Source organism: Grampus griseus (genome assembly GCF_964374135.1).
Source record: "Grampus griseus genome assembly, chromosome: 2".
Classification (NCBI taxonomy): Eukaryota; Metazoa; Chordata; class Mammalia; order Artiodactyla; family Delphinidae; genus Grampus; species Grampus griseus.
The window spans coordinates 125,221,732-125,248,313 of record NC_139018.1 but is presented as its reverse complement, the minus strand read 5'-3'; the positions used below and the strand labels follow the sequence as shown (position 1 = coordinate 125,248,313).

Here is a 26,582-nt window from a genome sequence, read left to right as displayed (position 1 = left end):
TCACCATGGATATCAAGGGGCAACTATAGTTCTCTATTTAGAATTATATCAAGAATTTAGACTGTTCTTTAAAGCTAGTTACACTAATTATTAAAATTTACACTTAACATAGTCATATGAAACAAATTATTGAGTTTTAAAAGCCAATAAATGATTCATATTAACAAATAACTAGATCAGCAGAAAAGCCGACTTGAAACCAATCTAATCCCCAAGACCTGTCAGAAAAAAACTAACTGCAAAATAGTGGACCATAGATTCCTATTGTGGAAATTACCAAAAAACAAAAGCCATAAAACAAAAAAAAATGTATTTTAAAGACATTAATAAAGCATGTCTCTGTATCTAGTTGTAGAACTTGTAGAACTCTCACACTTAGGAAATTGGTTTATATAAATCTGGTCAGGGATGAGAATCTTAGGTTTATAGACATAATGTCAACATAGTCTCAATTTAAAAATATAATCTTGTCACCCTTTTCCCAATCCCAGTTAAAATACTAAATATTTTTGAGCTTTGAATCAGCTGTTTTGCCTCAAATGTCATTTAAGAATCATGCTGATCAGAATATAATTATTTTAAACATACACAGGAAGAAATCTGCATGAAAGGGAAAGGTATGCCTAAGTCATCAGTGGGAAAATGTCGGATTTGTTTTTGAGAACTACACTTCTGTAAGTTAACTACTACCTGCAGATGTTTTCACAATTTCTGTGGTGTTTCTGAGGCCCATGAAGTCAAACTGATAAAGCCGCCAGGATTTCTGATCAGCTGCCTCAACCGAATTTTTTCTCCATCTATAAATCATTTCTTCTTTGGGGTAGCCATCTGAAAATGCAGAAAAAATAACACTTGAAAGATGTAGGTTTGTAAAGCATTAATGTCGAAATTATAATGCTGATCATTTAATAGGAGCTGAAATTTTAGTCCATGGGCAAAGGTCACCTAACCCAGAAGGTTTCTACTGCAGATCTTCACAATCAGCAAGATATTCCAAGCCACAAGTGTTTCCATCATCTGTATGGACACAACACATATCTTTCACTGTGGAAGGCTTGATTATAGATGACGTTCAAAGAATGCACATGAAAGTACTGGTCAGAGTCTCACTAGCTCCTAAACACCAGGATCTAACAACCTGGCCCACACTCACCAGACCTTCCACCTTTTTCCTGAACTTTTTCCAGATCTCAGGAAAGGTGATTTTACTTTTTTCATTATAAACTTTTATTATAAATAGCTTTTATTATTTCCAACATATTTATTTTTTTATTATTGAAGTGCAGTTGTACAATATGTCATGTGTACAGTATAATGGGTCACAATTTTTTAAAGATTATAAACTACATTTATAGTTATAAGATACTGGCTATATTTCCTGTGCTGTACAATATATCCTTGTAACTTATACAAAACAGTTTACACGTTTTGATTCCCTAACTTCTATTGCCCTCATTTCCTTCTCCCCACTGGTAACCACTAATGTGTTCTCTAATCTATGTCTGCTTCTCTTGTTCTATTCACTAGTTTGTTGTATTTTTAAATTCTGCACTTGTGATATCATTCATGCAGTATTTGTCTTTCTCTCCCTGACTTATTTCATTTAGCATAATAACTTTAAGAAAGACAATAAGGATTTGAGAGGTCAACTTACTCTGTTATGCTCTTTTAGTCTCCAGTTCTGATCAGTTTGACATTTTCCTGAGACCATTATCCAACTTGTTAGTTACTCTAGAAAAGCAAGATATTTTGGTGTTCTAGGCTCAGTGTGGACAACATGCCCAGAGCTGGGTGTCTTGGATAAGGGTTCTCCCCCACTCCTACTGGTAGTTAGCAGGGTTCTGTTGGCTCCCTAAGCCCAAGCCAGTGATTGGCCCAATGCTTGTTTTTCAACTCCTGGATTCCCTTTCTGAACAGCACTTGGGACCGCAACGTTAAACTCCCCGGAACTCTCTGATGTAACAGAGTACAAGTACGCTTCCTGCTTTCTAACTGTGGATTGCTCTGTGAAATTATTGTCAACATTGCAAGGATACTTGCTCTCCCCTACCTGGACAAAATTGACATCAAGGCATTAGACTCAGCCTGAAGTAACCAAACATTTTACTTGGCCATTAGCCACTGTCTCAATAGATTTATCTCCTCATTAAACTATCAAATTATAAAAGGTACTTTATGCTATAATTCTTTTTTATTTGTTTTGTTAAACAGCTTTATTGAGATATAAAACTGACACATTTAACATACAAGTTTGGTGTTTTTCAGTATACTCTCAGAGTGGTGAAACTGTCACATAAATCTAATTTTATTTTTATCATCCCAAAATGTAACCTTAGTCATTAGCATTCACTCCCAACTCCACCTCCTTAACACATATCATGCATCGCTCCCAGACCTAGACAACCACTAATATATTTTCTGTACATAGGTTTGCCTATTCTAGGCATTTCATATAAATTGAGTCATACTACATGTTATCTTTTATAACTTTCTTTACTTAGCATAATGTATTCAAGGTTCACTCACACTGTAGCACATGTCAGTACTTCATTCCTATTTATTGCTCAATAATATTCTGTTGTATGGATATGCATTTTTTAAAATCTATTTGTCATTTGATAGACATTTCGTCTGATCTACTTTTACACTATCATGAATAATGCTGTTAGGAACATTGTGTACAAGATTTTGTGTCAATATGTTTTCAGTTTTCTTCAGAATATACCTGAGTGGAACTGTTGGTCATGGGTTTACTCTATATTTAATACTTCTCCAACAGTCATAGAGGTGTCAAGTTGTAACTTATTGTTGTTTAATTTGCATTTCCCAAATGGTTGTTATTGAGGATCTTTCCATGGATTTATTGGTCATATATATGACAAGTTTGCTAGGGTATGTTCAAATCTTTTGCTCATTTTTAAATTGGATTTTTTCCCCATATTTTGGAGTTTGGAGCTGTGCATTTTGTATTCAACTCCTTTATCAGACATATGTTTTACAAATATTTTCTGCCATTATGCTGTTTATATTTTTATTTATCCATTCTTCAAAGAGTTTTATTATAAAATTATTGAGGCAGAGTTTCCTCTTAAGCACTTTGAAGATACCATGTAATTGTCTTTTGGCCCCTACGGTATCTGAAGGGAAATCAGCTGTTAATCATATTGAAACTTAAAAATGATAATTTTTCCCTTGCCTATTTCAAAATTTTCTCTGACTTTTGTCAATTTGACTATGATATGATAAGCGTGGATCTCCTTGAGTTCATTGAAGTTTGTTGAGTTCTTGGATGTATAGACTACTCCTCTGGGACTGCTACTAATTGTATGTTGTTGATCATGGTGTGCCATAGGTTTACGAGTTTTGATACACCTTTTTCCTTTTTTTTCCATTTTTTTTCCTGTCTTTAGATAAAATCTACTGGCCTGTCTTCAAGTTTGCTGATCCTTTGTTCTGTCTACTCCAATCTATTTGTTACAGTTTCCTTTAATTTTTGGACATGGGTTGCTGTAGTTCTTCAAAAGTATTTTGAAGGGAGAAATTTCCTTCTCTTCTTTGTTTGCACAGCCCCTGGGGTTCAGCTTTGGATTTGTCCCAGCCTCTGCATGTTGGTTACCCTCTGGTGTCTGACAGGAGGTGGCTCACTCAATCCAAGGGGAGGGAGTGGTACAGAATGAGGGGTGTGAGCCTGTGGCGGCAGAGGCCGGTTTGATGTTACAACAGACTGATCGTACCATGTGTTCTCTCAGAAACGTGGTCCCTGGATCATGGGACCCTGGCAGTGGTGGGCTACACAGGCTCCCAGGAGGGGAGGTGTGGATAGTGACTTGTACTTGCACACAGGATTCTTGGTGGCTGCACCAGCAACAGGCATTTCTTGCCTGTCTCTGGTGTTCACACTGATAACCGCCATTTTTGTCCATCTCTGAAGTTCATTTAGGCAGTCCTCTGAATCCCTTCTCATCACACGTCCCAAACAATTGTCTCTTGTCTCAGGCAGGTCTAGACTTTTCCTGGACTCCCTCCCAGCTAGCTGTGGCACACTCACCCCCTTCAGGCTGTGTTCACACAGTCAACCCCAGTCATCTTCCTGGGGTCTGAACTCCAAATCCTGAGCCTCAGCTCCTAGCCCCCACCTGATCTTGTGCTTGAACAGATTCGCTTCTCAGGCTGGTGAGAGCTGGTCAGCACCAACTTTCTGTGTGAGGATCTCTCCGCTTTGCCTTCTGCACCCCGGTTGCTACACTCTCCTCTGTGGCTTCCAAGAATACCCCTGCTCACACCCTGTCTCCACCAGTGAATGGGCTTCCCAGTGTGTGGAAATAGTTCCTCCTTCACAGCTCCCTCCCTGAGATGCAGGTCTCATCCTATTCTTTTGTTTCTGTTTTTTCTTTTTCTTTTGCCCTACCCAGGTACATGGGGATTTGTACCTGGACAAAATATACATGGATCCCAATAATTATTGCAGCATTATTTACAATTTTCAAGATATGGAAGTAACCTCCATCAACAGAAAAATGGATTAAAAAACTGTGGTATTTATACAATGGAATACGACTCAGCCATACAAAAATTGAAATTGTGCCACTAGCAACAACATGGATGGACTTGGAGGGCATTATGCTAAGAGAAATAAGACAAAAACAAATATTGTTTGATATTACTTACATGTAGAATATAAAAAAGTCAAATTCACAGATGCAAAAGTAGAATGGTGGTTACTAGAGGTTGGCTCATTGGGGGAAATGAAGAGGTGTTGGTCAAAGTGTACATATTTGCAAAAATAAAAAAGTAAGATTTTTGCGATCATGCATCTAAAATGGTTTAATTTTGTGAAATTTCAAACCTTACTGATACGATTATCTATGTTCTACTCTGGTGTAAATGAATAACATACATTTTCATATTTTGAGGCAGTATTATGCAGTGGACTAAAAATTAAGAGACTGACAGGAGGGGAAGTTGCAAAAGATACGTTTTTTGGTCCAACCTATGAAAACAGCCCCAAATGTATATGTTTGCCATGAAATAGCATGTTCTTGTAGAATAGGCAGAATTTTCCCAGACTCTCCATTTATGAACCAGATATCCATTCAGGCTATCTCCACCGCAAAATGACTGATAGCATCTTGCAATATCATATTTCAAATATTTTGAGTATTTTAAAAGATACTACGTGCAGATACAGAAAAAGCACAACTTCATAGCCACCGGCACCTTGAAATATGTCGAGAGCACCTCACTTTCTACTAAAAGAATCTGGCAAACATTTGAGTACATTCAATTCTTTAAACTGAACTTTACACAAACTTTAGCCTGAGTTGATGATTACAGCGTGACTCCACTAATACTGGTGTTAAATATTGAGTCAACGCCTATTTTCATAACCCATGCGATATTGCGTTGGGGGACCTTTTCCCTTACAACTGACACAAATAACATTCTCCTGAAGTAGGAGCCCATATAAACCACTATATATATCTCATTTTGTTTTTCCCCATTTTAAACCAGATAATCTGCTTCACCTTGGGGAATATATAGGAATCTCAAAATAACAAAATTCTTTCTAAACATTTCTACATTTTTGTATTTTCATGCAATTTACTGTCTTAACTTTCAAAAATTTAAATGTTTTTTAAAAAATACATTAGATTTCATTATTAAAACCTTGTAGGATGTCTTGGTCCAAGTGGGATAAAGTGATAGACTTCTTCTGCAAAGCTGGGCTCTTATTGATTGATTTCTATGTGTTCCTCTAGCTCGTCCCTGAATTACCAGAAGTGAGGAATGATGCTGGGTAAGTGCCTGGAAGCAGGAGGAGGGCTCCTGCTCCGAGGTTGAACATGTTAGGAAGCTGTAGTATTTCCATATAAGTTTACAGAGGCAGAGCTTTGTTTGAAAGACTACAGCTTACCTCTTGCAGGAGATCAGGTTGAAGGTGAGAAGTTAGCATGAAAAGGAAGATGACTGCGTATCTCACTGATACATTTTGCACACGGTTCACACTCTTCTCCGCTCTTAGAGATGATAACTACATGAGAGGTTCTAAAAGATTAGTATTAAACAAAAGGACTGGATTTTGTTATTCAGTGGTTTCCTGAGTCTATGAGAGAATTATGAAATAAAAGTTTGAGAAACTGCTGGTCTGAACCTTACATGACAGCAGCTTCTTTCAGAGAATTCTTACTTGTTTTTTAATAACTTTGCAAGGGTGTGGGCATGAGTGCACGTGAGTATGTGTTATGTGTGTGTGTGTGTGTGTGTGTGTGTGTGTGTGTGTGTGTGTGTATGAGCAGGCACAGAATACCTGTAAAAAGTCTTACTTTTTCTGAAGTTCTGCAGGCTCTTTGAGGAAAATCATTTCAACCAACAACTGTTTTCTAAATACCATGTGGAATCCACACATATGTGACGGTGTACTAACTCAAATTCCTGCCTTTATGTATTTCTCTCCTCAACAGGAATTGTGCAGTGTGAACTCAGCAAAGCTTGCCAGATTGATTTAAATCAAGGTTTTTGAAGCAAATAATGTACTACTATCAAATATTAGTACTGTGGAAGTGTGCTCAAACTATTTTCCAGGCATGATTATGTGGATATGGATAATTAAGTCATAACTGGTCTTTAAGTGAAACCAGCTGTATTTACTAGTGCTCTTCCCTGCTGGTATCTTCCACTCCCCTTTGTAGGATGACTTCCAGATCCTATCCTAACCCCATTCTCCTGAATTCCAGGTCAGATTTGTGCTGAATATTTCTGTATCTATTTCAATATGAAGAAAACCAAATTATCTTTTACAGTAAATGCCCATATCTTTTCAATATCTCCTTCCTTCGGTAAAAATATTACAATTTCCTTAGACATGTAGGCAAAAACCCTACCATAGTTGCCTCACATTTCTCAATTTACTAATCGGAAATTCCAATCTGTGTTGAGTCTGTCTCCATCTGTTCAACCCCATCATTCCAGCCTTAGTTTGGACCATCTCTCCAAGTCACGTCTGGAATCCGTAGTGGCCTTCTAATTTCTCTATATAGTTATGCAACCATCCCTGCTTGACTATTTCAGTCACACAGGTTGCAGTGTGATTTTCTCCTGAAAATAAATCTAACGTCATTTCTCTAATTTAAAACCTTAATGACTTACCATTTCCCGTGGCATAAAGGTCCTTTGGTAAGTGAGGCCACACCTGTTCTCCCACAGTGGTTCCTATATCCTTGCCAGCATTTCTAGCTCTTAGATTTTGATAATGTCATTCTAACAGGTGTGAGATATCTCAGTTGGCTTGGATTTGCATTTCACTGATGACAAGTGATTTTGAAGATCTTTTCATGTAGTTGGCCATTTGTTGATCTTCTTTGGAAACATCTATTAAGATTTCTTGCCTATTTTTAAAATTTTTGTTTTTGTTGAGGTATAGTTGATGTACAATACTATATAACTTTCAGGTGTACAACATAGTGTTTAAGAATTTTTAAAAGTTATATTCCATTTATAGTTATTATAAAATATTGGCTATATTCCCTATGTTGTACTATGGCTTCTTTATTTTATACATAGTAGTTTGTATGTCTCAATCTCCTACTCTTCTCACTTCTCTCTCCCCACTAGTAACCACTAATGTTCTCTGTTTCCATGAGTGTATCTCTTTTTTGTTACATTCACCTATTTTTGCAGTCACTTCCTCACATAGAGCTAATTGTTCCATTCTTTTTACAGTTGCATTTTGTACACATCCATCACACACACATATACTCACATAACACACTCACACTCATAAATACACATCACACTCACTCACACACACACTTACACACATATACCAAGCTGGAAGTTCCAAGACAGTGAAGTGGTTCCTAGGGAAAACCAAGCAATACACAAATTGAAAGCCAACCCCAATTATGGATTTTGAGCACATTTTCTATATTTTCATGCCTATAATTAGTAATAACTGGAATGGCAATTTAGATTTGTACATTTATGAATAAGGGGTATATTAAGTATTACTCTCCTCTGCAGACAACTTTTAGTGTCAAGAAGTTGACAATAACTTTTTCTCCCTTGAAAGTATAATAACCTTGACATCAGTTAAAATAAAATTTTAATTCAGTGGGGCCCAACAAAATTTCAGACAGGTCCCAGTGGTCTCAAAGGTCTGAACTCGTTCTGGGCAAGCCATCTCAAGGAGATGTCTAGAAATGTGTCACAATGATGCGGGCACCACTGTTATTTATTAAGAGGGGAGACGGGTTGCTTGACATTCTTCAGTGCAGGAAATAATTGTCTTGCCTCCTGCACAACGTTTACATGTTCATAGGCCACCTAGGCAGGTCAAAAACAAGAAATGTGCAAAACTATTTGTCTAACTCTGTTTAATCTGTACATTCAAAAATATTTCTATGCAGAGATGTTATGCACTGATTTTCCCGGAAATACAGCTGATTTGTAAATAGAGTGAAATTTTTATTTCAATCTGGTTTGAAATTAACCAATATTTAATCGTTTTTTGACAAGTCACATCACTGAGTACAAGTTGCTTGTCATGTTTGAGCCACCAGGTAAACAGGCCTCAATGACAGATATCCAACTATGTAGATATGTTTCTTCCTTGGGTCTTCTATGAAGCCATGTCAATTACATGCAAAGTGAAATACTTAAATTTTATTTAAATTACTTTCATATTTTCCCTTGATGTGACAGAGCACTGTGCAATTTTTTGGAAATTTCTGTGTATAATTTGGTTATATTACAGATTTTATTTCAGAAAGTGAAAGACATAATGAAATACTTGTTAAAAAAGGAGGCATGTGTATAATCGTGTTATGGATTGAATTGTTGCTTCCAAAATTTCACGTATTCAAGTCCTAGACCCCAGTGTCTTTGAATGCAACCTCATTTGGAAAAGGAAATTTGGTTACAGATTCATACATGTAAGGAAGCTGATATGCGGAGACGGGAGAATTTGGCCAGCTTTAAGCCAAAAGAGAAACTTGGAACAGATCCCTCATGGCCCTGAGAAACAGCCAACCCTGCTGACGCCTCAATCTGTTTTCTCACCTGAAGCACTGTGAGACAATAAATTTCTTTTGTTTGAGCCACACAATTTATTGTACTTTGTTATGGTAGTCTGTCCTATTTGGGTTGCTGATATCAACACCATGGCCAGGGTAGCTTTTAAACAACAGAAATGGATTCCTCACGGTCTGGAAAGTCCAAGATCAAGGTGTCAGGTTTTCTGGTAATGAATCCCTTCCTGGTTCGTAGCCAGTGCCTTCACGCTTTGTCCTCACATGGTGGGCTAAAGTTCCTTCTGCGGCCTCTTTTATAAAAGCACTAATTCCATTGATGAGGGCTCCACCCTTGTGATTTAAGCAACTTCCCAAGGCCCCACCTATTAAAACCATTACTTTTATAGATAGGATTTCAACATGAATTTGGGGTGACACAAATAGACCATAGCACAGCCTTAGCAAGTATAATGTGAAGTTTATAATAATACAATGTGAATGCCAATCGTGGACCCATACTAACTGTTATGGAAAACACTCTGGTACTTCCTCAACAAGTTTAACAAAGAGATACTATATGACCCAACAATTTCAATCATAACTATATACCAAAGTAAAATGAAAACATGTTCATGCAAAAGTTTGTATATGAATTTTAATAGCATTATTCACAATAGGCTCAAAACTGTGTGGGAAAATGTACATCAGCTGATAAATGGATAATCAAAATTGCTATATCTGTACAATGAAACATCATTTAGCAATGGAATGAAATGCAGTAATGAAACACACAAATGGATGGACCTTGAAAACATGCTAAGTAAAAGAAGCAAGTCACAAAATACCATATATCATATAATTCCATTTATGCCAAGAGTCGAGAATAGACATAGATTAGTATTTGTCTCAAGAGATGAGGAACTGGGGGGGGTATTGGAGAGTAACTGCTAATTAATTTGGGTTTGGGAGATGATGAAATTTTTCTAAAACTGATTGAGGTGACGGTTGCACAGTTCTGTGAATTGTTAACATTAAATGGGTGAATTATATGACATGTAAATTATATCTCAATAAAACTATTATATAAAAAGTTAGCAGATACATGTGGAAAATGTTATTGAAACGAAAATATATAGCAGACAATAGAAAACGATTACAGAACATAAATAATGAAATTAGCCACAGATATTTTAAAGCTTATCTTTAATACATTTAAGAAGGCAGATAATAAGAGCAATAATTTTGGTAAAGTACTGGATATCAACAAGAAAATATTATAGAACTAAGAAACATAAAATCTAAATTAACAGCTCAGTGGATAGCTTTGATAGATGATTGAACATGGTCAAATAATACAATATTGAACAAGACCATAGCTCAGAGAGTTTCCAAAATTAATCACTGAGAACCAAAATGTGATAGAAAATGGAAAAAGCACTGAAAATGTCTAACATGAATGTATTTGGGATTCAAGGAAGAAAGCAAACGTATGGGGAAGAAGCAATACTTGAAATAAGAATGGCTAAGGGTTTTCTAACACTATGCACAAAGCCATAGATTTAAAAAGCTATATGAGGCAAAAGTAATATTGATAGGTAAGTATAAAAAGCACACACACATATATATATAATAATATAGCTGTTGAAAATAAATGACGAGGAAAAAGTCTTAAAAGCAGTTAAAGATGTTTTCTAAGCAGCAACAAATAGATTAATTGACTTCTTGATAGAAAAAGGAAGTCAAAATACAGTTGTATAAAATTTTCAGAGATGAAAGAAAATATCTGTAAATTTAGGACTTTATGCCAAGCAAAGTATTCTACAAAAATGATGTAGAGGTTTCTTTCAGGCCAACAAAAACATGATCCAAAATATTGCTGGCTAGACTGAAAGAAATTATCTTAGAGGGACACACTGAATTGAAGTGAAATCAGGAAAAAGGGTAAATATTTTGGTAACACTGACACAATGCACTATGGAAATTTAAGTGTATACAGAATTAAAGTGTGCAACCACAATAACATATAAAGTGAAGAAGAATATATTAGGTTAAAGTGTTCTAAAGTCATTTTTGTTATCTGGAAATAATGAAAGCACACCAAGTGTTATCAGTTATTTGTTACTTCCTTGTGATAAGAACACTTAAGGTTACATTCAACAACTTTATCTATCACACAGCAATGTTAACTATAGTTATGTTGTATACTATATCCCTAGTACTTACAACTGGAAGTTTGTATATTTGAGCACCTTCTTTTAATACCTCTCACTTCTGGTAACCAAAAATCTGACCTTTTTCCTATGTTTGGTTTTTGTTTGTTTTTAGATTCCACATATGAGTGAGACCATACAGCACTTTTCTCTCTGTCCTATTTCACTTAGCATAATACCCTCAAGGTCCATCCATGTTGTCACAAATGGCAGGATTTCTTCTTTTCTATGGCTCAATAACATTTTATTGTGTGTATATATTCCACAACTTTTTATCTATTCGTCCACTGATGGACACATGTTTCCATGTCTTGGCTATTGTAAATCATGCTGCTATGAACATAGCGGTGTAGATACCTTTTTGAATCAATGTTTTTATTTACTTTGGATAGAGTCTCAGAAGTAGAGTTGCTGGATCATATGGTAGTTCTGTTTTAAATTTTTTGAGAATCCTCAATACTGTTTTACATAGTGGCTATACCAGTACACAATTCCACCAGCAGTGTACAAATGTTCTCTTTTCCCCACATCCTTGTCGGTATTTGTTATCTCTGGGGTTCTTTATGATGACCATTCTAACAAGCATAAGGTTATAACTCGTAGTGGATGTGACTTGCATGTCCCCGATGTTAGTGATGTTGAGTTTTTTTTTTTTTTTTATGGTACACAGGACTCTCACTGCTTTGGCCTCTCCCGTTGCAGAGCACAGGCTCTGGACATGCAGGCTCAGTGGCCAAGGCTCACAGGCCCAGCTGCTCCGGGACATGCAGGATCTTCCCGGACTGTGGCACGAAAACGGGTCCCCTGCATCGGCAGGACTTTCAACCACTGCGCCACCAGGAAAGCCTGCGAGCATTTTTTTTCATGTACCTGTTCTCCATTGATATGCCTTCTCTGGCAAAAAGTCTACTCAGGCCTTTTGCCAATTTGAATTATTTGTTTTTTCTATAAAGTTATATGTTTTTAAATATATTTTAAATAAACTTCCTCATATATATGGTTAGCAAATATTTTTCCCATCTCATACGTTGTCTTTTTACTGTTGTTTCTTTTGCTGCACAGAAACTTTTTAGTTTGATGTAGTCCACTGTTTAAAAAAAATTTTTTGTTTGTCCTTTAGGTGACAGACCCAGAAAAGCACTGCTGTTGATTGTGCAAAGACGGCCTCTAAAGGCTGGAGTGTACATTGGCTGCAGTCGGGACTTCTGGGACAACATAAAACACACCAACATTCGAATTATAGGGGTTCCAGAAGAAGAAGAGAGAAAGAAAGGGACTGAGAAAATATTTGAAGAGATTATACTTGAAAACTTCCCTAATATGGGAAAGGAAATAATAAGTCCAGGAAGCACAGAGAGTCCCATACAGGATAAATACAAGGAGAAATACGACAAAACACATATTAATCAAACTGTCAAAAATTAAATACAAGGAAAACATATTAAAAGCAGCAAGGGAAAAACAAATAACACACAAGGGAATCCCCATAAGGTTAACAGTTGATCTTTCAGCAGAAACTCTGCAAGCCAGAAGGGACTGGCAGGACATATTTAAAGTGATGAAGGGGAAAATCCTGCAAACAAGATTATTCTACCCAGGAAGGATCTCAATCAGATTTGTTAGAGAAATTGAAACCTTTACAGACAAGCAAAAGCTAAGAAAGCTCAGCACCACGAAACAAGCTTTACAACAGATACAATAGGAACTTCTCTGGACAGGAAACACAAGAGGAGGAAAAGACTTACAATAACGAACCCAAAACAATTAAGAAAAAGGGAATACGAACATACACATGGATAATTACCTTAAATGTAAATGAATTAAATGCTCCCACCAAAAGACACAGATTGGCTGAATGGATACAAAAAGAAGTCCCATATATATGCTGTCTACAAGAGACCCTCCTCAGACCTAGAGACACATACAGACTGAAAGTGAGGGGATGGAAAAAGATATTCCATGCAAACGGAAATTAAAAGAAAGCTGGAGTAACAGTTCTCATATCAGACAAAATAGACTATAAAGACTATTAGAAATGACAAAGAAGGACACTACATAATGATCAAGTAATCGATCCAAGAAGCAGATATAAAAATTGTTAATATTTATTGCCCCCAACATAAGAGCACCTCAATACATAAGGCAAATGCTAACAGCTATAAAAGGGGAAATCGACAGTAACACATTCATAATAGGGGACTTTAACACCCCACTTTCACCAATGGACAGATCATCCAAAATGAAAATGAAACACAAACTTTAAATGATACATTAAACAAGGTGGACTTAATTGATATTTATAGGATATTCCATCCAAAAACAACAGAATACACATTTTTCTCAAGTACTCATGGAACTTTCTCCAGGAGAGATCATATCTTGGGTCACTAATCAAGCCCTGGTAAACATAAGAAAAGTGAAATCGTATCAACTATCTCTTCTGACCACAACGCTATGAGACTAGATATCAATTACAGGAAAAGATCGGAAAAAATACAAACACATGGAGGGCAAAAAATAAACTACTTAATAACGAAGTGATCACGGAAAAAATCAAAGAGGAAATAAAAATTTACCTAGAAACAAATGACAATGGAGACACGACGACCCAAAACCTATGGTATGCAGCAAAAGCAGTTCTAAGAGGGAAGTTTATAGCAACACAATCCTACCTTAAGAAACAGGAAACATCTCGAATAAACAACCTAATTTGCACCTAAACGAATTAGAGAAAGAAGAACAAAAGAACCTCAGAGTTAGCAGAGGGAAAGAAATCATAAAGATCTGATCAGAAATAAATGAAAAAGAAATGAAGGAAATGATAGCAAAGATCAATAAAACTAAAAGCTAGTTATTTGAGAAGATAAACAAAATTGATAAACCATTAGCCAGACTCATCAAGCAAAAAGGAGGACTCAATAGAATTAGAAATGAAAAAGAAGTAACAACTGACACTGCAGAAATACAGAAGATCGTGAGAGATTACTACAAGCAATTCTATGCCAATAAAATGGACAACTTGGAAGAAATGGACAAATTCTTAGAAATGCACTGCCTGCCAAGACTGAATCAGGAAGAAATAGAAAATGTGAACAGACCAATCACAAGCACTGAAATTGAAACTGTGATTAATAATCTTCCAACAAACAGAAGCCCAGGGCCAGAGGGCTTCACAAGTGAATTCTATCAAACATTTAGAGAAGAGCTAACACCTATCCTTCTCAAACTCTTCCAAAATATAGCAGAGGGAGGAACACTCCTAAACTCATTCTACGAGGCCACCATCACCTTGATACCAAAACCAGACAAAGATGTCACAAAGAAACCTACAGGCCAATATCACTGATGAACACAGATGCAAAAATCCTCAACAAAATACTAGCAAACAGAATCCAACAGCACATTAAAAGGGTCATACACCATGATCAAGTGGGCTTTATTCCACGAATGCAAGGATTCTTCAATATACGCAAATCAATCAATGAGATACACCATATTAACAAACTGAAGGAGAAAAACCATATGGTCATCTCAATAGATGCAGAGAAAGATTTTGACAAAATTCAACACACATTTATGATAAAAACCCTGCAGAAAGTAGGCATAGAGGGAACTTTCAACATAATAAAGGCCATATATGACAAACCCACAACCAACATCGTCCACAGTGGTGAAAAACTGAAACCATTTCCACTATGATCAGGAACAAGACAAGGTTGCACACTCTCACCACTTTTATTCGACATAGTTTTGGAAGTTTTCTCCACAGCAACAAGAGAAGAAAATGAAATAAAAGGACTCAAATCGGGAAAGAAGTAAAGCTGTCACTTTTTGCAAATGACATGATACTATATATAGAAAAGCCTAAAGATGCTACCAGAAAATTACTAGAGGTAATCAATGAATCTGGTAAAGTAGCAGAATACAAAATTAATGCACAAAAATCTGTGGCGTTCCGATACACTAATGATGAAAAATTTGAAAGTGAAATCAACAAAACAATCCCATTTACCATTGCGACAAAAAGAATAAAATATCTAGGAATAAACCTACCTGAGACAAAGACCTGTATGCAGAAAATTATGACACTGATGAAAGAAATTAAAGATGATACAAATAGATGGAGAGATATACCATGTTCTTGGATTGGAAAAATCAACATTGTGAAAATGACGGTACTACCCAAAGCAATCCACAGATTCAATGCAATCCCTATCAGACTACCACTGGCATTTTTCACAGAACTCGAACAAAAAACTTCACAATTTGTATGGAAACACAAAAGACCCCGAATAGCCAAAGCAATTTGAGGACAAAAAACGGAACTGGAGGAATCAGGCTTCCTGACTTTAGACTATACTACAAACCTACAGAAATCAAGACAGTATGGTACTGGCACAAAAATAGAAAGATAGATCAGTGGAACAAGACAGAAAGCCCAGAGATAAACCCACGCATATATGGTCACCTTATCTTTGATTAAGGAGGTAGGAATGTACAGTGGATACAGGACAGCTTCTTCAATAAGTGGTGCTGGGAAAACTGGACTGGTAGGTACATGTAAAAGTATGAGATTAGATCACTCCTTAACACCATACACAAGAATAAAGTCAAAATGGATTAAAAGACCTATATGTAAGGTCAGAAACTATCAAACTTTTAGTGGAAAACATAGGCAGAACACTCTGACATAAATCACAGCAAGATCCTTTTTGACCCACCTCCTAGATAAATGCAAATAAAAATAACAATAAATGGGACCTAATGAAACTTCAAAGCTTTTGCACAGCAAATGAAACCATAAAGAAGACCAAAAGACAACCCTCAGAATGGGAGAAAATATTTGCAAATGAAGTAACTGACAAAGGATTAATCTCTAATATTTACAAGCAGCTCATGCAGCTCAATAACAAAAAAACCAAAACAACCCAATCCAAAAATGGGCAGAAGACCTAAATAGACATTCCTCCAAAGAAGATATACAGACTGCCAACAAACACATGAAAGAATGCTCAACATCACTAATCATTAGAGAAATGCAAATCAAAACTACAATGAGATATCATCTCACACCAGTCAGAATGGCCATCATCAAAAAATCTAGAAACAATAAATGCTGGAGAGGGTGTGGAGAAAAGGGAACACTCTTGCACTGCTGGCGGGAATGTGAATTGGTTCAGCCACTATGGAGAACAGTATGGAGGTTCCTTAAAAAACTACAAATAGAACTACCATATGACCCAGCAATCCCACTACTGGGCATATACCCTGAGAAAACCAAAATTCAAAAAGAGTCATGTACCAAAATGTTCATTGCAGCTCTATTTACAATAGCCCGGAGATGGAAACAACCTAAGTGCCCGTCATCGGATGAATGGATAAAGAAGATGTGGCACATATATACAATGGAATATTAGCCACAGAAAGAAAGGAAATTGAGTCACTTGTAGTGAGGTGGATGGACTTAGAATCTGTCATACAGAGTGAAGTAAGTCAGAAAGAGAAAGACAAATACCATATGCTAACACACATATATGGAATTTAAGGAAAAAAATGTCATTGACAACCTAGAGGTAAGACAGGAATAAAGACACACACCTACTAGAGAATGGACTTGAGGATATGCGGAGAGGAAGTGTCACCTGTGACAAAGCGAGAGAAAGGCATGGACATATATACACCAACAAATGTAAAGTAGATAGCTAGTGGGAAGCAGCCGCATAGCACAGAGAGATCAACTAGGGGCTTTGTGACCTCCTGGAGGGGTGGGATAGGGAGGATGGGAGGGAGGGAGACCCAAGAGGGAAGAGAAATTGGAACACATGTATATGTATAACTGATTCACTTTGTTATAAAGCAGAAATTAACACACCATTATAAATCAATTATACTCTAATAAAGATGTAAAAAAAAAAGCAGATCACAACCTTCCATTGGAGTTTGCTCCGTTATTCAGCTGTAATTAAGAGAAAACGGTTTGATTTACCCACAATCATCTCTCATTCTCCTTGTTCTAGTTCCTAGAGAATAGACAGGACAGAGTTTCCTCTAAATTACATCCTTTAGATTTGCATTGCTGCTTGTACCAAAACACCATATTATGGCAAAAAAAACCAAAAAGAGGTGTTGGAAATGTTAGACAGCTGCATGTATATCCATGAAGTTAGAACACACCCTCACCATACACAAAAATAAACTCAAAATGGTTTTAAGACTTAAATATACGGCATGAAAACTCCTAGAAGAGGACATAGGCAAACCATTCTCTGACATAAATTGTACCGTTTTCTTAGGTTTGTCTCCCAAGGGAATAGAAGTAAACGCAAAAATAAATGAATGGTACCTAGTCAAACATATAAGCTTTTGCACAGCAAAGGAAATGACAAACAAAATGAAAATACAACATACGGACTGGGAGAAAATATTTGCAAATCATGAGACTGACAAGGGCTTACTTTCCAAAATTTACAATCAACTCAAGAAAGACAGACATTATAGTCTACAAACAATAAATGTTGGACAGAAAAGGAAACTCTCCTACACTCTTGGTGGGAGTGTAAATTGGTGAAGCCCCCATGGAAAACAGTAGGAAGTTTCCTCAAAAAACTAAAAATAAACTTACCATATGATCTAGCAATCCCACTCCTAGGCATATACCCAGATAAAACTATAATTTAAAAAGTTGCATGCATCCCTATGAGCATTGCATCACTATTTACAATAGTAAACTGCACACACACACACACACACACACACACACACACACACACACACAGTGGACTATTACTCAGCAATCAGAAAGAATGAAATAACACCATCTGCAGCAACATGATGGACCTAGAGATTATCATACTATGTGAAGTGAGAAAGAGGAAGACAAATGCCATATGCCATCACTTACATGTGGAATCTAAACTATGACACAAATAAAGATACCTATGAAAAGACATTATTACAAAGAAGACATACAGCTGGCTAACAGTCACATGAAAATATGCTCAACACCATTAATCATTAGAGATATGCAAATTAAAGACACAATGAGATGTTTCCTCAACCCGTCAGAATGGCTATTAAAATGACGACAGGATTTCCCTGATGGCGCAGTGGTTGAGAGTCCACCTGCCAATTCAGGGGACTCAGGTTCTTGCACGGGTCCGGGAAGATCCCAAGTGCCGCAGAGCGGCTGGGCCCATGAACCATGGCCGCTGGGCCTGCGTGTCCGGAGCCTGTGCTCTGCAACAGGAGAGGCCGCTGCAGTGAGAGGCCCGCGTACCGCAAAAAAAAATGACCACAAATAACAAGTGATAGCGAAGATGTGGAGAAAAGGGAACCCTTGTACTCTGTCGGTGGGAATAATTGGTGTGGTCACTGTGGAAACAATATAGAGTTTTCTCAAAAAGCTAAAAATACATATACCACAGCAATTTGATTCCAGGGTATTTATCTGAAAAAAATGAAAACAATAATTCAAAGAGATACCTGCACTTCAATGTTCATAGCAACACTATTTACAGTAGCCAAGATATGGAAGCACGCTAAATGTCCATCAACAAATGAATAGTTTAAGAAGTTGTGGTGTATCTGTATATACATATGTGTGTGTGTGTGTGTGTGTGTGTGTGTGTGTGTGTGTGTGTGTGTGTATATTAAATACTACTCAGCCATAAAAATGAAATTTTGCCGTTTGCAACAACATGGATGAACTTGGACGCTATTATGCTAAGTGAAATAAGTCAGACAAATACTGTATGATCTCATTTATATGTGCAATTTAAAAATAGAGAGTAAATTGATATTTACCAGGCAGGGTGGGGGAAATGGGGAGATGTTCATCAAAGAGTACAAACTTTCAGATGTAAGTTGAATTAATTTTGGGAATCTAAAGTACGGTATGATGACTATACGTCGCAATACTGTGTTACATACCTAAAATCCTGTGAGTGTAGATTTTAAATGTTTTCACAATAACAATAAGAAAAAATGGTAATTATGTGACATGAAGGATGTGTTACCTAACATTATTATGGAAGCATTTTGCCATATATACATTGTATATGTTAAACTTACAAAATATTATATGTCAAATACATTTCAATTAAGGTAGGAAATGAAGTTTGATAACCTTGCTCCAGGGTTAATAAGTACTCCCCAAGCACACATCATTCCACACGCCTTTTACCCTAACATTCCTTTTGGTTGTGTACCCAAATACACTCATGAGTATGATAAGAAGCTAATCCTAGAGAACACAGCTTTGCTTACATGATGAGGCACTTCACAGATTACACCTGGCCACCCAAGAATTTTCACATGAAACACTTGATTTGCAATAACTGGTGATATGTGTAAAGCTGTAATCTGCCCAGCAGGGCTGCTTTCACTGACTGATAAAATCTGTCACTCACACGTTATGATTTTAGGGACTCCAAGAGGTATACCCCTTTCCTCTACCCCAAATCTTCCTTCAAAAAAAAGTTCTTTACACAAGGACAGAAATAAATAATCTCAGGCTCTCATCATGGTAAAATCTATTATTTACTTCAAAGTTATACTAATAACATTATCACTTATCTTCCATTTTATGATACCTTCAAGTAATTGAACAGATAAATCCGATGTTTATGGTCTACTTTTAACCATGTTAGATTTATATTTCCTTTAAGGAGTAATTCTAGTTCAACCTCGGGCAAAATAACTCTCATCTCTTCTACCTTAATGGTAAAATGGAGACTAAATATTAAAGATACCTACTTCTTGGGTCTGGTGTGTTGTGTGCTGGTACAGGAAAAGCTCTGCTCAACATCAGATTTTATATTAACACAGATTAACATGGGTTGTTAATATGCAGCAAAGAGAAGTGACTCTGGCAGGTGAATATTGATACTCCTTAATGGAATCAAGTACATTGCAGTGCAGGTGACATAGCTAGGTATGAGCATTGCTGAAAAAGAATCATTTTTAAACCAGAAGGCAAGAACTGTTCACCAATATTTCCAGCTTGGTGGAGGAAAAAAACATGCACTAATGAAAAACCTCAAAAGTACACACGTGAATCCCAGAGGCCATAAAAATATTGCCTAGGGCTTCCCTGGTGGCGCAGTTGTTGAGAGTCTGCCTGCTAATGCAGGGGACATGGGTTCGAGTCCTGGTCTGGGAGGATCCCACATACCATGGAGTAACTAGGCCCATGAACCACAGCTACTGAGCCTGCGTGTCTGGATCCTGTGCTATGCAACAATAGAGGCCGCGATAGTGAGAGGCCCATGCACCACGAAGAGTGGCCCGCGCTTGCCACAACTAGAGAAAGCCCTCACACAGAAACGAAGACCCAACACAGCAAAAATAAATGAAAAATTATATATATATTGCCTACACAGGTACAGATTCTTAAAAACAAGGGATCAAGATGGCTCAGAAATATCTTCCACTGTTTATTTATTGCTATTTATAATGCTGAAAGGTCTTTCAGGGTTAGTTTTTCAGATGAGACATTACCCTGCCAGGGAAAGCAAAAGGAAATTCTTCAGAGATTGTAGGACATGGGAAAGTGGATGGGGAGAGCGTCTGAAAAGAACTGCAGTTTGAAGCAACACAGCATAACAATGACCAGGATGGGGTGAGGATTCTGAGAAAAGTGCAGGGAGGAGAAAATTCAGTTAGAAAGTTCACTATTTAAGGATGTGCACACAGACCACAGACATGGGCAATTCATATATAGCCAAAATTTCACATGTATGCTATCACTATGCAAGGAGAAATGTAAAAATGTGGGAAGTGAAATAAGGTCCCTGGTGTCAATTGTAAATGTTATCAACTTGGAAATAAGATTATACCCTGGTAGTTAAACCGGTGCAATCTACACCTAAATAATGAGATTTATCACGTGAAAAAATAACCCAGTGATCAGTCTGGAAATAATTGAGAGACCCCGAACCAGACTGCAATCTGAGAGAAGAATGGAATGAGATGGCAACTATGGAGCCTGAGAACGTAGTTGTGTGTTGCTAACTGTTTTAGGGAGGCAAGCTGAAACTTTACAGTCGGTTGAGGGTCTGGGTCCTGGATAAAGACGCTGCCATTGCTCACTCAGCACTGTCCAGTCTCTGAGATAATCATGAGCCACTAGTCTGAGCATCTAGCTCAGTGGTAATGACCATTTTATCATAAAAACACATTATTCTGGTATATACAAACCAAAAATACTGTCTGGAAATCTGTGAAAGTAGTGTTTGGCTCAGTGGGAGAGGAATTTGTAGTTAGACGGTCTACATTTGAATTTATTTCAAACTGTACACCATCTCCTGGAAAACAACAGTGTATTCTTTAGCCAAATTTAATCATATAACGAGTGTTTTCAATAATACACCATCAACCTGCCTTCATCTGTCCTTTGTCTAGCTTTACTTGTTAACTACAAAATGCAATTTTCTTCTCAGACTGTCATGAGCCTGTCCTCCATCCGCTTCACACCCTGCGGACCCTGATACGGACAGGGTTGATTAATATGTGGTTATTTTCATTAATGTTGTTGAGGGGAGGGAAGCGAGGTTGTCCTAGTAGTGTAAAGAAGATAATGCGAGTGCTGTAAATAGCTGTGAGGGAGGTAGCGGTTAGGGTTAGTAATAGAGCTCAGGCGTTGATATAAGACGAAGTGGCGGCTTCGATGATGGGGTCTTTAGAGTAGAATCCTGTGAGGGATGGTATTCCTGTGAGTGCTAAACAGCCAATGATAAGGGCGGTTGTGGTGAAGGGAAGGGTTTTGTATAGCCTTCCTATTTTTCGAATGTCTTGTTCATTGTTTAGATTATGAATGATGGAGCCATATCATAAGAATAATATGGTTTTGAAAAAGGCGTGCGTGCAAATGTGTAGAAACGCCAGGTAAGGCTGGTTAAGACCAATTGTTACTATTATTAGGCCAAGTTGGCTGGAGGTGGAGAAAGCAATAATTTTTTTGATGTCGTTTTGGGTGAGGGCACAAATGGCTATGAATAAAGTGGTGAGGGCACATAGAGTAAGGGTTATTGTTTGAATGGGTTTGTTATTCTCCATTAACGGGTAGAAACGGATAAGTAGGAAAATCCCTGCTACGACTATTGTGCTTCAGTGGAGTAAAGCTGAGACTGGGCTGGGACCTTCTATTGCTGAAGGGAGTCAGGGGTGTAGTCCAAATCGGGCTGATTTTCCAGCTGCGGCTAATGAGTCCTATGAGGCGAAGATTTGAGGAGTTTTGTTTGAGTATGAAAATTTGTTGTAAGTCTCATGCGTTTATGTTAAATAAAAATCATGCTATTGATATGAGGAATCCGATATCTCCGATGAGATTATATAAGATTGCTTGAAGGGCGGCTGTATTGCGTCTGTCCGTCCGAATCATCAGCCAATTAGCAAGAAGGATATAATACCTACTCCTACTCATCCAATGAAGAGTTAAGAGATTGTTAGCTGTAACGAGGATGAGTATAATGATGAGGCAGATAAGTAGGTATTTGAAGAATTGGTTGGTGTGGGGGTCAGAGTGTATATATCATATTGAGAATTCCATGATAGAATACTACGGGTAGTAGTACGGGTATGAATATGAGTGAAAAGTAGTCTATTTTGAAGCTAAGTGATAGTTTAAGAGTTTGGATGGTAATTCAGTGTCAGTTTGAAATGAATGCTTCTTGGTTTGTGTGAAGAAATTTTATTATTGGGATCACGCTAGTGATGAAGGCGGAAAGGGTAATATTTTTTTACATAGTGTTGGTACTTGCTGCTTTTGTAGAGGTTTGTGTTAGATATTATGATGGGGCAGTTGATATTAGTAATGTGAGTAAAGCCGAGGAAGTAAATAGGCTTATTACTTTTATTTGGAGTTGCACCAATTTTTTGTTTCCTAAGACAAATGGATAACCGTTATCCTTTAAAAGTTTGAAAAAGCCACATTGTTAGGTGTGGGGGTTTGAGTTAACAGTTCTTGCAGTACTTTTTCAGTAAGAAGTTTTGATCTTCAATTACTAGCTTCAAAAACTAGTGTTCTCTTTAAACTATACTTACAATAAAGAGGTCCTAAGATGATTTTGAGGTTTAGCGATAGGAGTAGTAAGGGAATAATGTGTAGGGCTATTAAGGCGTGTTCTCGTGTGAAACAGGGGGTGAGGTTGTTGATATGGTATGTTTGCCGCGTTGTGTCGTGATTAATATATATAGGGAGTAGAGAGCTGTGATTACAATATTTGTTCCTATTAGGATAATAGTGAGGTTTGATCATGAGAAAGCTGATATAATTACAAGTAGTTCTCCGATTAGGTTGATGGTAAGGAGTAGAGCGAGATTTGTTAGGCTTGCTAGTACTCATCAGGTCGCTATTAGTGGGAGAAAGATTTGTAGGCCTCGTGCTAGGATTCTGGTTCAGCTATGGATTCGTTCATAGTTCGAGTTTGCTAGACAGAATAATATAGAGGATGTAAGGCCATGGGCGATTATTAGAGCGGTAGCTCCTATGTAGCTTCAGGGGGTTTGGATGAGGATAGCTGCGATAACAAGAGCCATGTTGCTGACTGAAGCGTATGCGATGTGTGACTTTAGGTCTGTTTGATGTCAACAGATGGAGCTGGTTATGATTATTCCTCATAAGGACAGCATGAAAAAAGGGTAAGCTATATGTTCTATTGGAGGGTTAAGAATTGATGTAATTCGTAATATGCCATAGCCTCCAAGTTTTAGTAGTGCAGCTGCAAGGACTATTGAACCTGCGATGGGGGCTTCTTCGTGTGCTTTCAGTAGTCAAAGATGTAGTCCGTAGAGGGGTATTTTTACTGGAAAAGCTATTATGCAGGCTAATCATATGAGGATGTTGGATCAGGAGGTGGATAGTGGTTGGGCTCAGTGTTGTAATAATAGAAAATTTAGAGATCCTGATGTGTTTTGTAAGTATGTTAGTGCTACTAGTAAGTGGAGTGATATAAGTGTGTAAAATAGGAAGTAGAGTCCTCCATTGAGTCGTTCTGTTTGGTTACCTCAGCGGGTAATAATGATGAGAGTGGGGATTACTGTAGCTTCAAATATGATGTAGAATAAGATTAGTTCTGTGGCAGTGAATGTTATAATTAGAAGAATTTGTAATGTAACTAGTATTGTAAAGTTTTTTTCAGACGAGTGGTTCTATGAGAAGGTTGGACTGGCTTGCTATTAGTATTAAGGGAAGGAGTCATATTGTCAGGAGTGGTGTGGAAAGGGTGTCGGAGAATATTAGAGAGTAATTGAGACGGTTGTCGATGAATTGATTAAGATTAGGCTTGTAAAGCTGATTAGTAAACTGTGGGTTGTGGTATTAATTCAGATAGAGTTGTTTTTTTTTTTTTTAACATCTTTATTGGGGTATAATTGCTTTACAATGGTGTGTTAGTTTCTGTTTTGTAACAAAGTGAATCAGTTATACATATACATATGTTCCCATATCGCTTCCCTCTTGCGTCTCCCTCCCTCCCACCCTCCCCAACCCACCCCTCCAGGCTGTCACAAAGCACCGAGCCAATATCCCTGTGCCTTGCGGCTGCTTCCCACTAGCTATCTATCTTACTACGTTTGTTAGTGTATACATGTCCATGACTCTCCCTCGCCCCGTCACTGCTCACACTTCCCCCTCCCTATAACCCCAAGTCCGTTCTCTAGGAGGTCTGCGTCTTTATTCCTGCCTTACCCCTAGGTTCTTCATGACATTTTTTTTCTTAAATTCCATATATATGTGTTAGCATATGGTATTTGTCTTTCTCTTTCTGACTTACTTCACTGTGTATGACAGACTCTAGGTCTATCCACCTCATTACAAATAGCTCAATTTCGTTTCTTTTTATGGCTGAGTAATATTCCATTGTATATATGTGCCACATCTTCTTTATCCATTCATCCGATGACGGGCACTTAGGTTGTTTCCATCTCCGGGCTATTGTAAATAGAGCTGCAATGAACATTTTGGTACATGACTCTTTTTGACTTATGGTTTTCTCAGGGTATATGCCCAGTAGTGGGATTGCTGGGTCATATGGTAGTTCTATTTGTAGTTTTTTAAGGAACCTCCATACTGTTCTCCATAGTGGCTGAACGAATTCACATTCCCACCAGCAGTGCAAGAGTGTTCCCTTTTCTCCACACCCTCTCCAGCATTTATTGTTTCTAGATTTTTTGATGATGGCCATTCTGACTGGTGTGAGATGATATCTCATTGTAGTTTTGATTTGCATTTCTCTAATGATTAATGATGTTGAGCATTCTTTCATGTGTTTGTTGACAGTCTGTATATCTTCTTTGGAGGAATGTCTATTTAGGTCTTCTGCCCATTTTTGGATTGGGTTGTTTGTTTTTTTGTTATTGAGCTGCATGAGCTGTTTGTAAATTTTGGAGATTAATCCTTTGTCGGTTGCTTCATTTGCAAATATTTTCTCCCATTCTGAGGGTTGTCCTTTGGTCTTGTTTGTGGTTTCCTTTGCTGTGCAAAAGCTTTGAAGTTTCATTAGGTCGCATTTGTTTATCTTTGTTTTTATTTCCATTACTCTAGGAGGTGGGTCAGAAAGAATCTTGCTGTGATTTATGTCATAGAGTGTTCTGCCTATGTTTTCCTCTAAGAGTTTGATAGTTTTTGGCCTTACATTTAGGTCTTTAATCCATTTTGAGCTTATTTTTGTGTATGGTGTTAGGGAGTGATCTAATCTCATACTTTTACATGTACCTGTCCAGTTTTCCCAGCACCAGTTATTGAAGAGGCTGTCCTTTCTCCACTGTACATTCCTGCCACCTTTATCAAAGATAAGGTGTCCATATGTGCATGGGTTTATCTCTGAGCTTTCTATCCTGTTCCATTGATCTATCTTTCTGTTTTTGTGCCAGTACCATACCGTCTTGATAACTGTAGCTTTGTAGTATAGTCTGAACTCAGGGAGCCTGATTCCTCCAGTTCCTTTTTTTGTTCTCAAGATTGCTTTGGCTATTCGGGGTCTTCTGTGTTTCCATACAAATTGCGAAATTTTTTGTTCTAGTTCTGTGAAAAATGCCAGTGGTAGTTTGATAGGGATTGCATTGAATCTATAGATTGCTTTGGGTAGTAGAGTCATTTTCACAATGTTGATTCTTCCAATCCAAGAACATGGTATATCTCTCCATCTATTTGTATCATCTTTAATTTCTTTCATCAGTGTCTTATAATTTCTGCATACAGGTCTTTTGTCTCCTTAGGTAGGTTTATTCCTAGATATTTTATTCTTTTTGTTGCAATGGTAAATGGGAGTGTTTTCTTGATTTCACTTTCAGATTTTTCATCATTAGTATATAGGAATGCCAGAGATTTCTGTGCATTAATTTTGTATCCTGCCACTTTACCAAA

At 37.4% G+C, this 26,582-nt stretch overlaps 1 protein-coding gene across 2 annotated transcripts in view; it reads right to left on the bottom strand.

Moving 5' to 3' along the window:
• Positions 1-26,582, bottom strand: part of GABRG3 (gamma-aminobutyric acid type A receptor subunit gamma3) — a gene marked incomplete at both ends in the record, with an annotated part of 633,338 nt that overhangs the window by 21,746 nt on the left and 585,010 nt on the right. For both annotated transcript variants that reach the window (XM_082648557.1, XM_082648558.1), the window contains one exon: positions 691-828. In XM_082648557.1, coding sequence (XP_082504683.1) covers positions 691-828 — 138 coding nt within the window. The remainder of the gene's footprint in view (positions 1-690; positions 829-26,582) is intronic.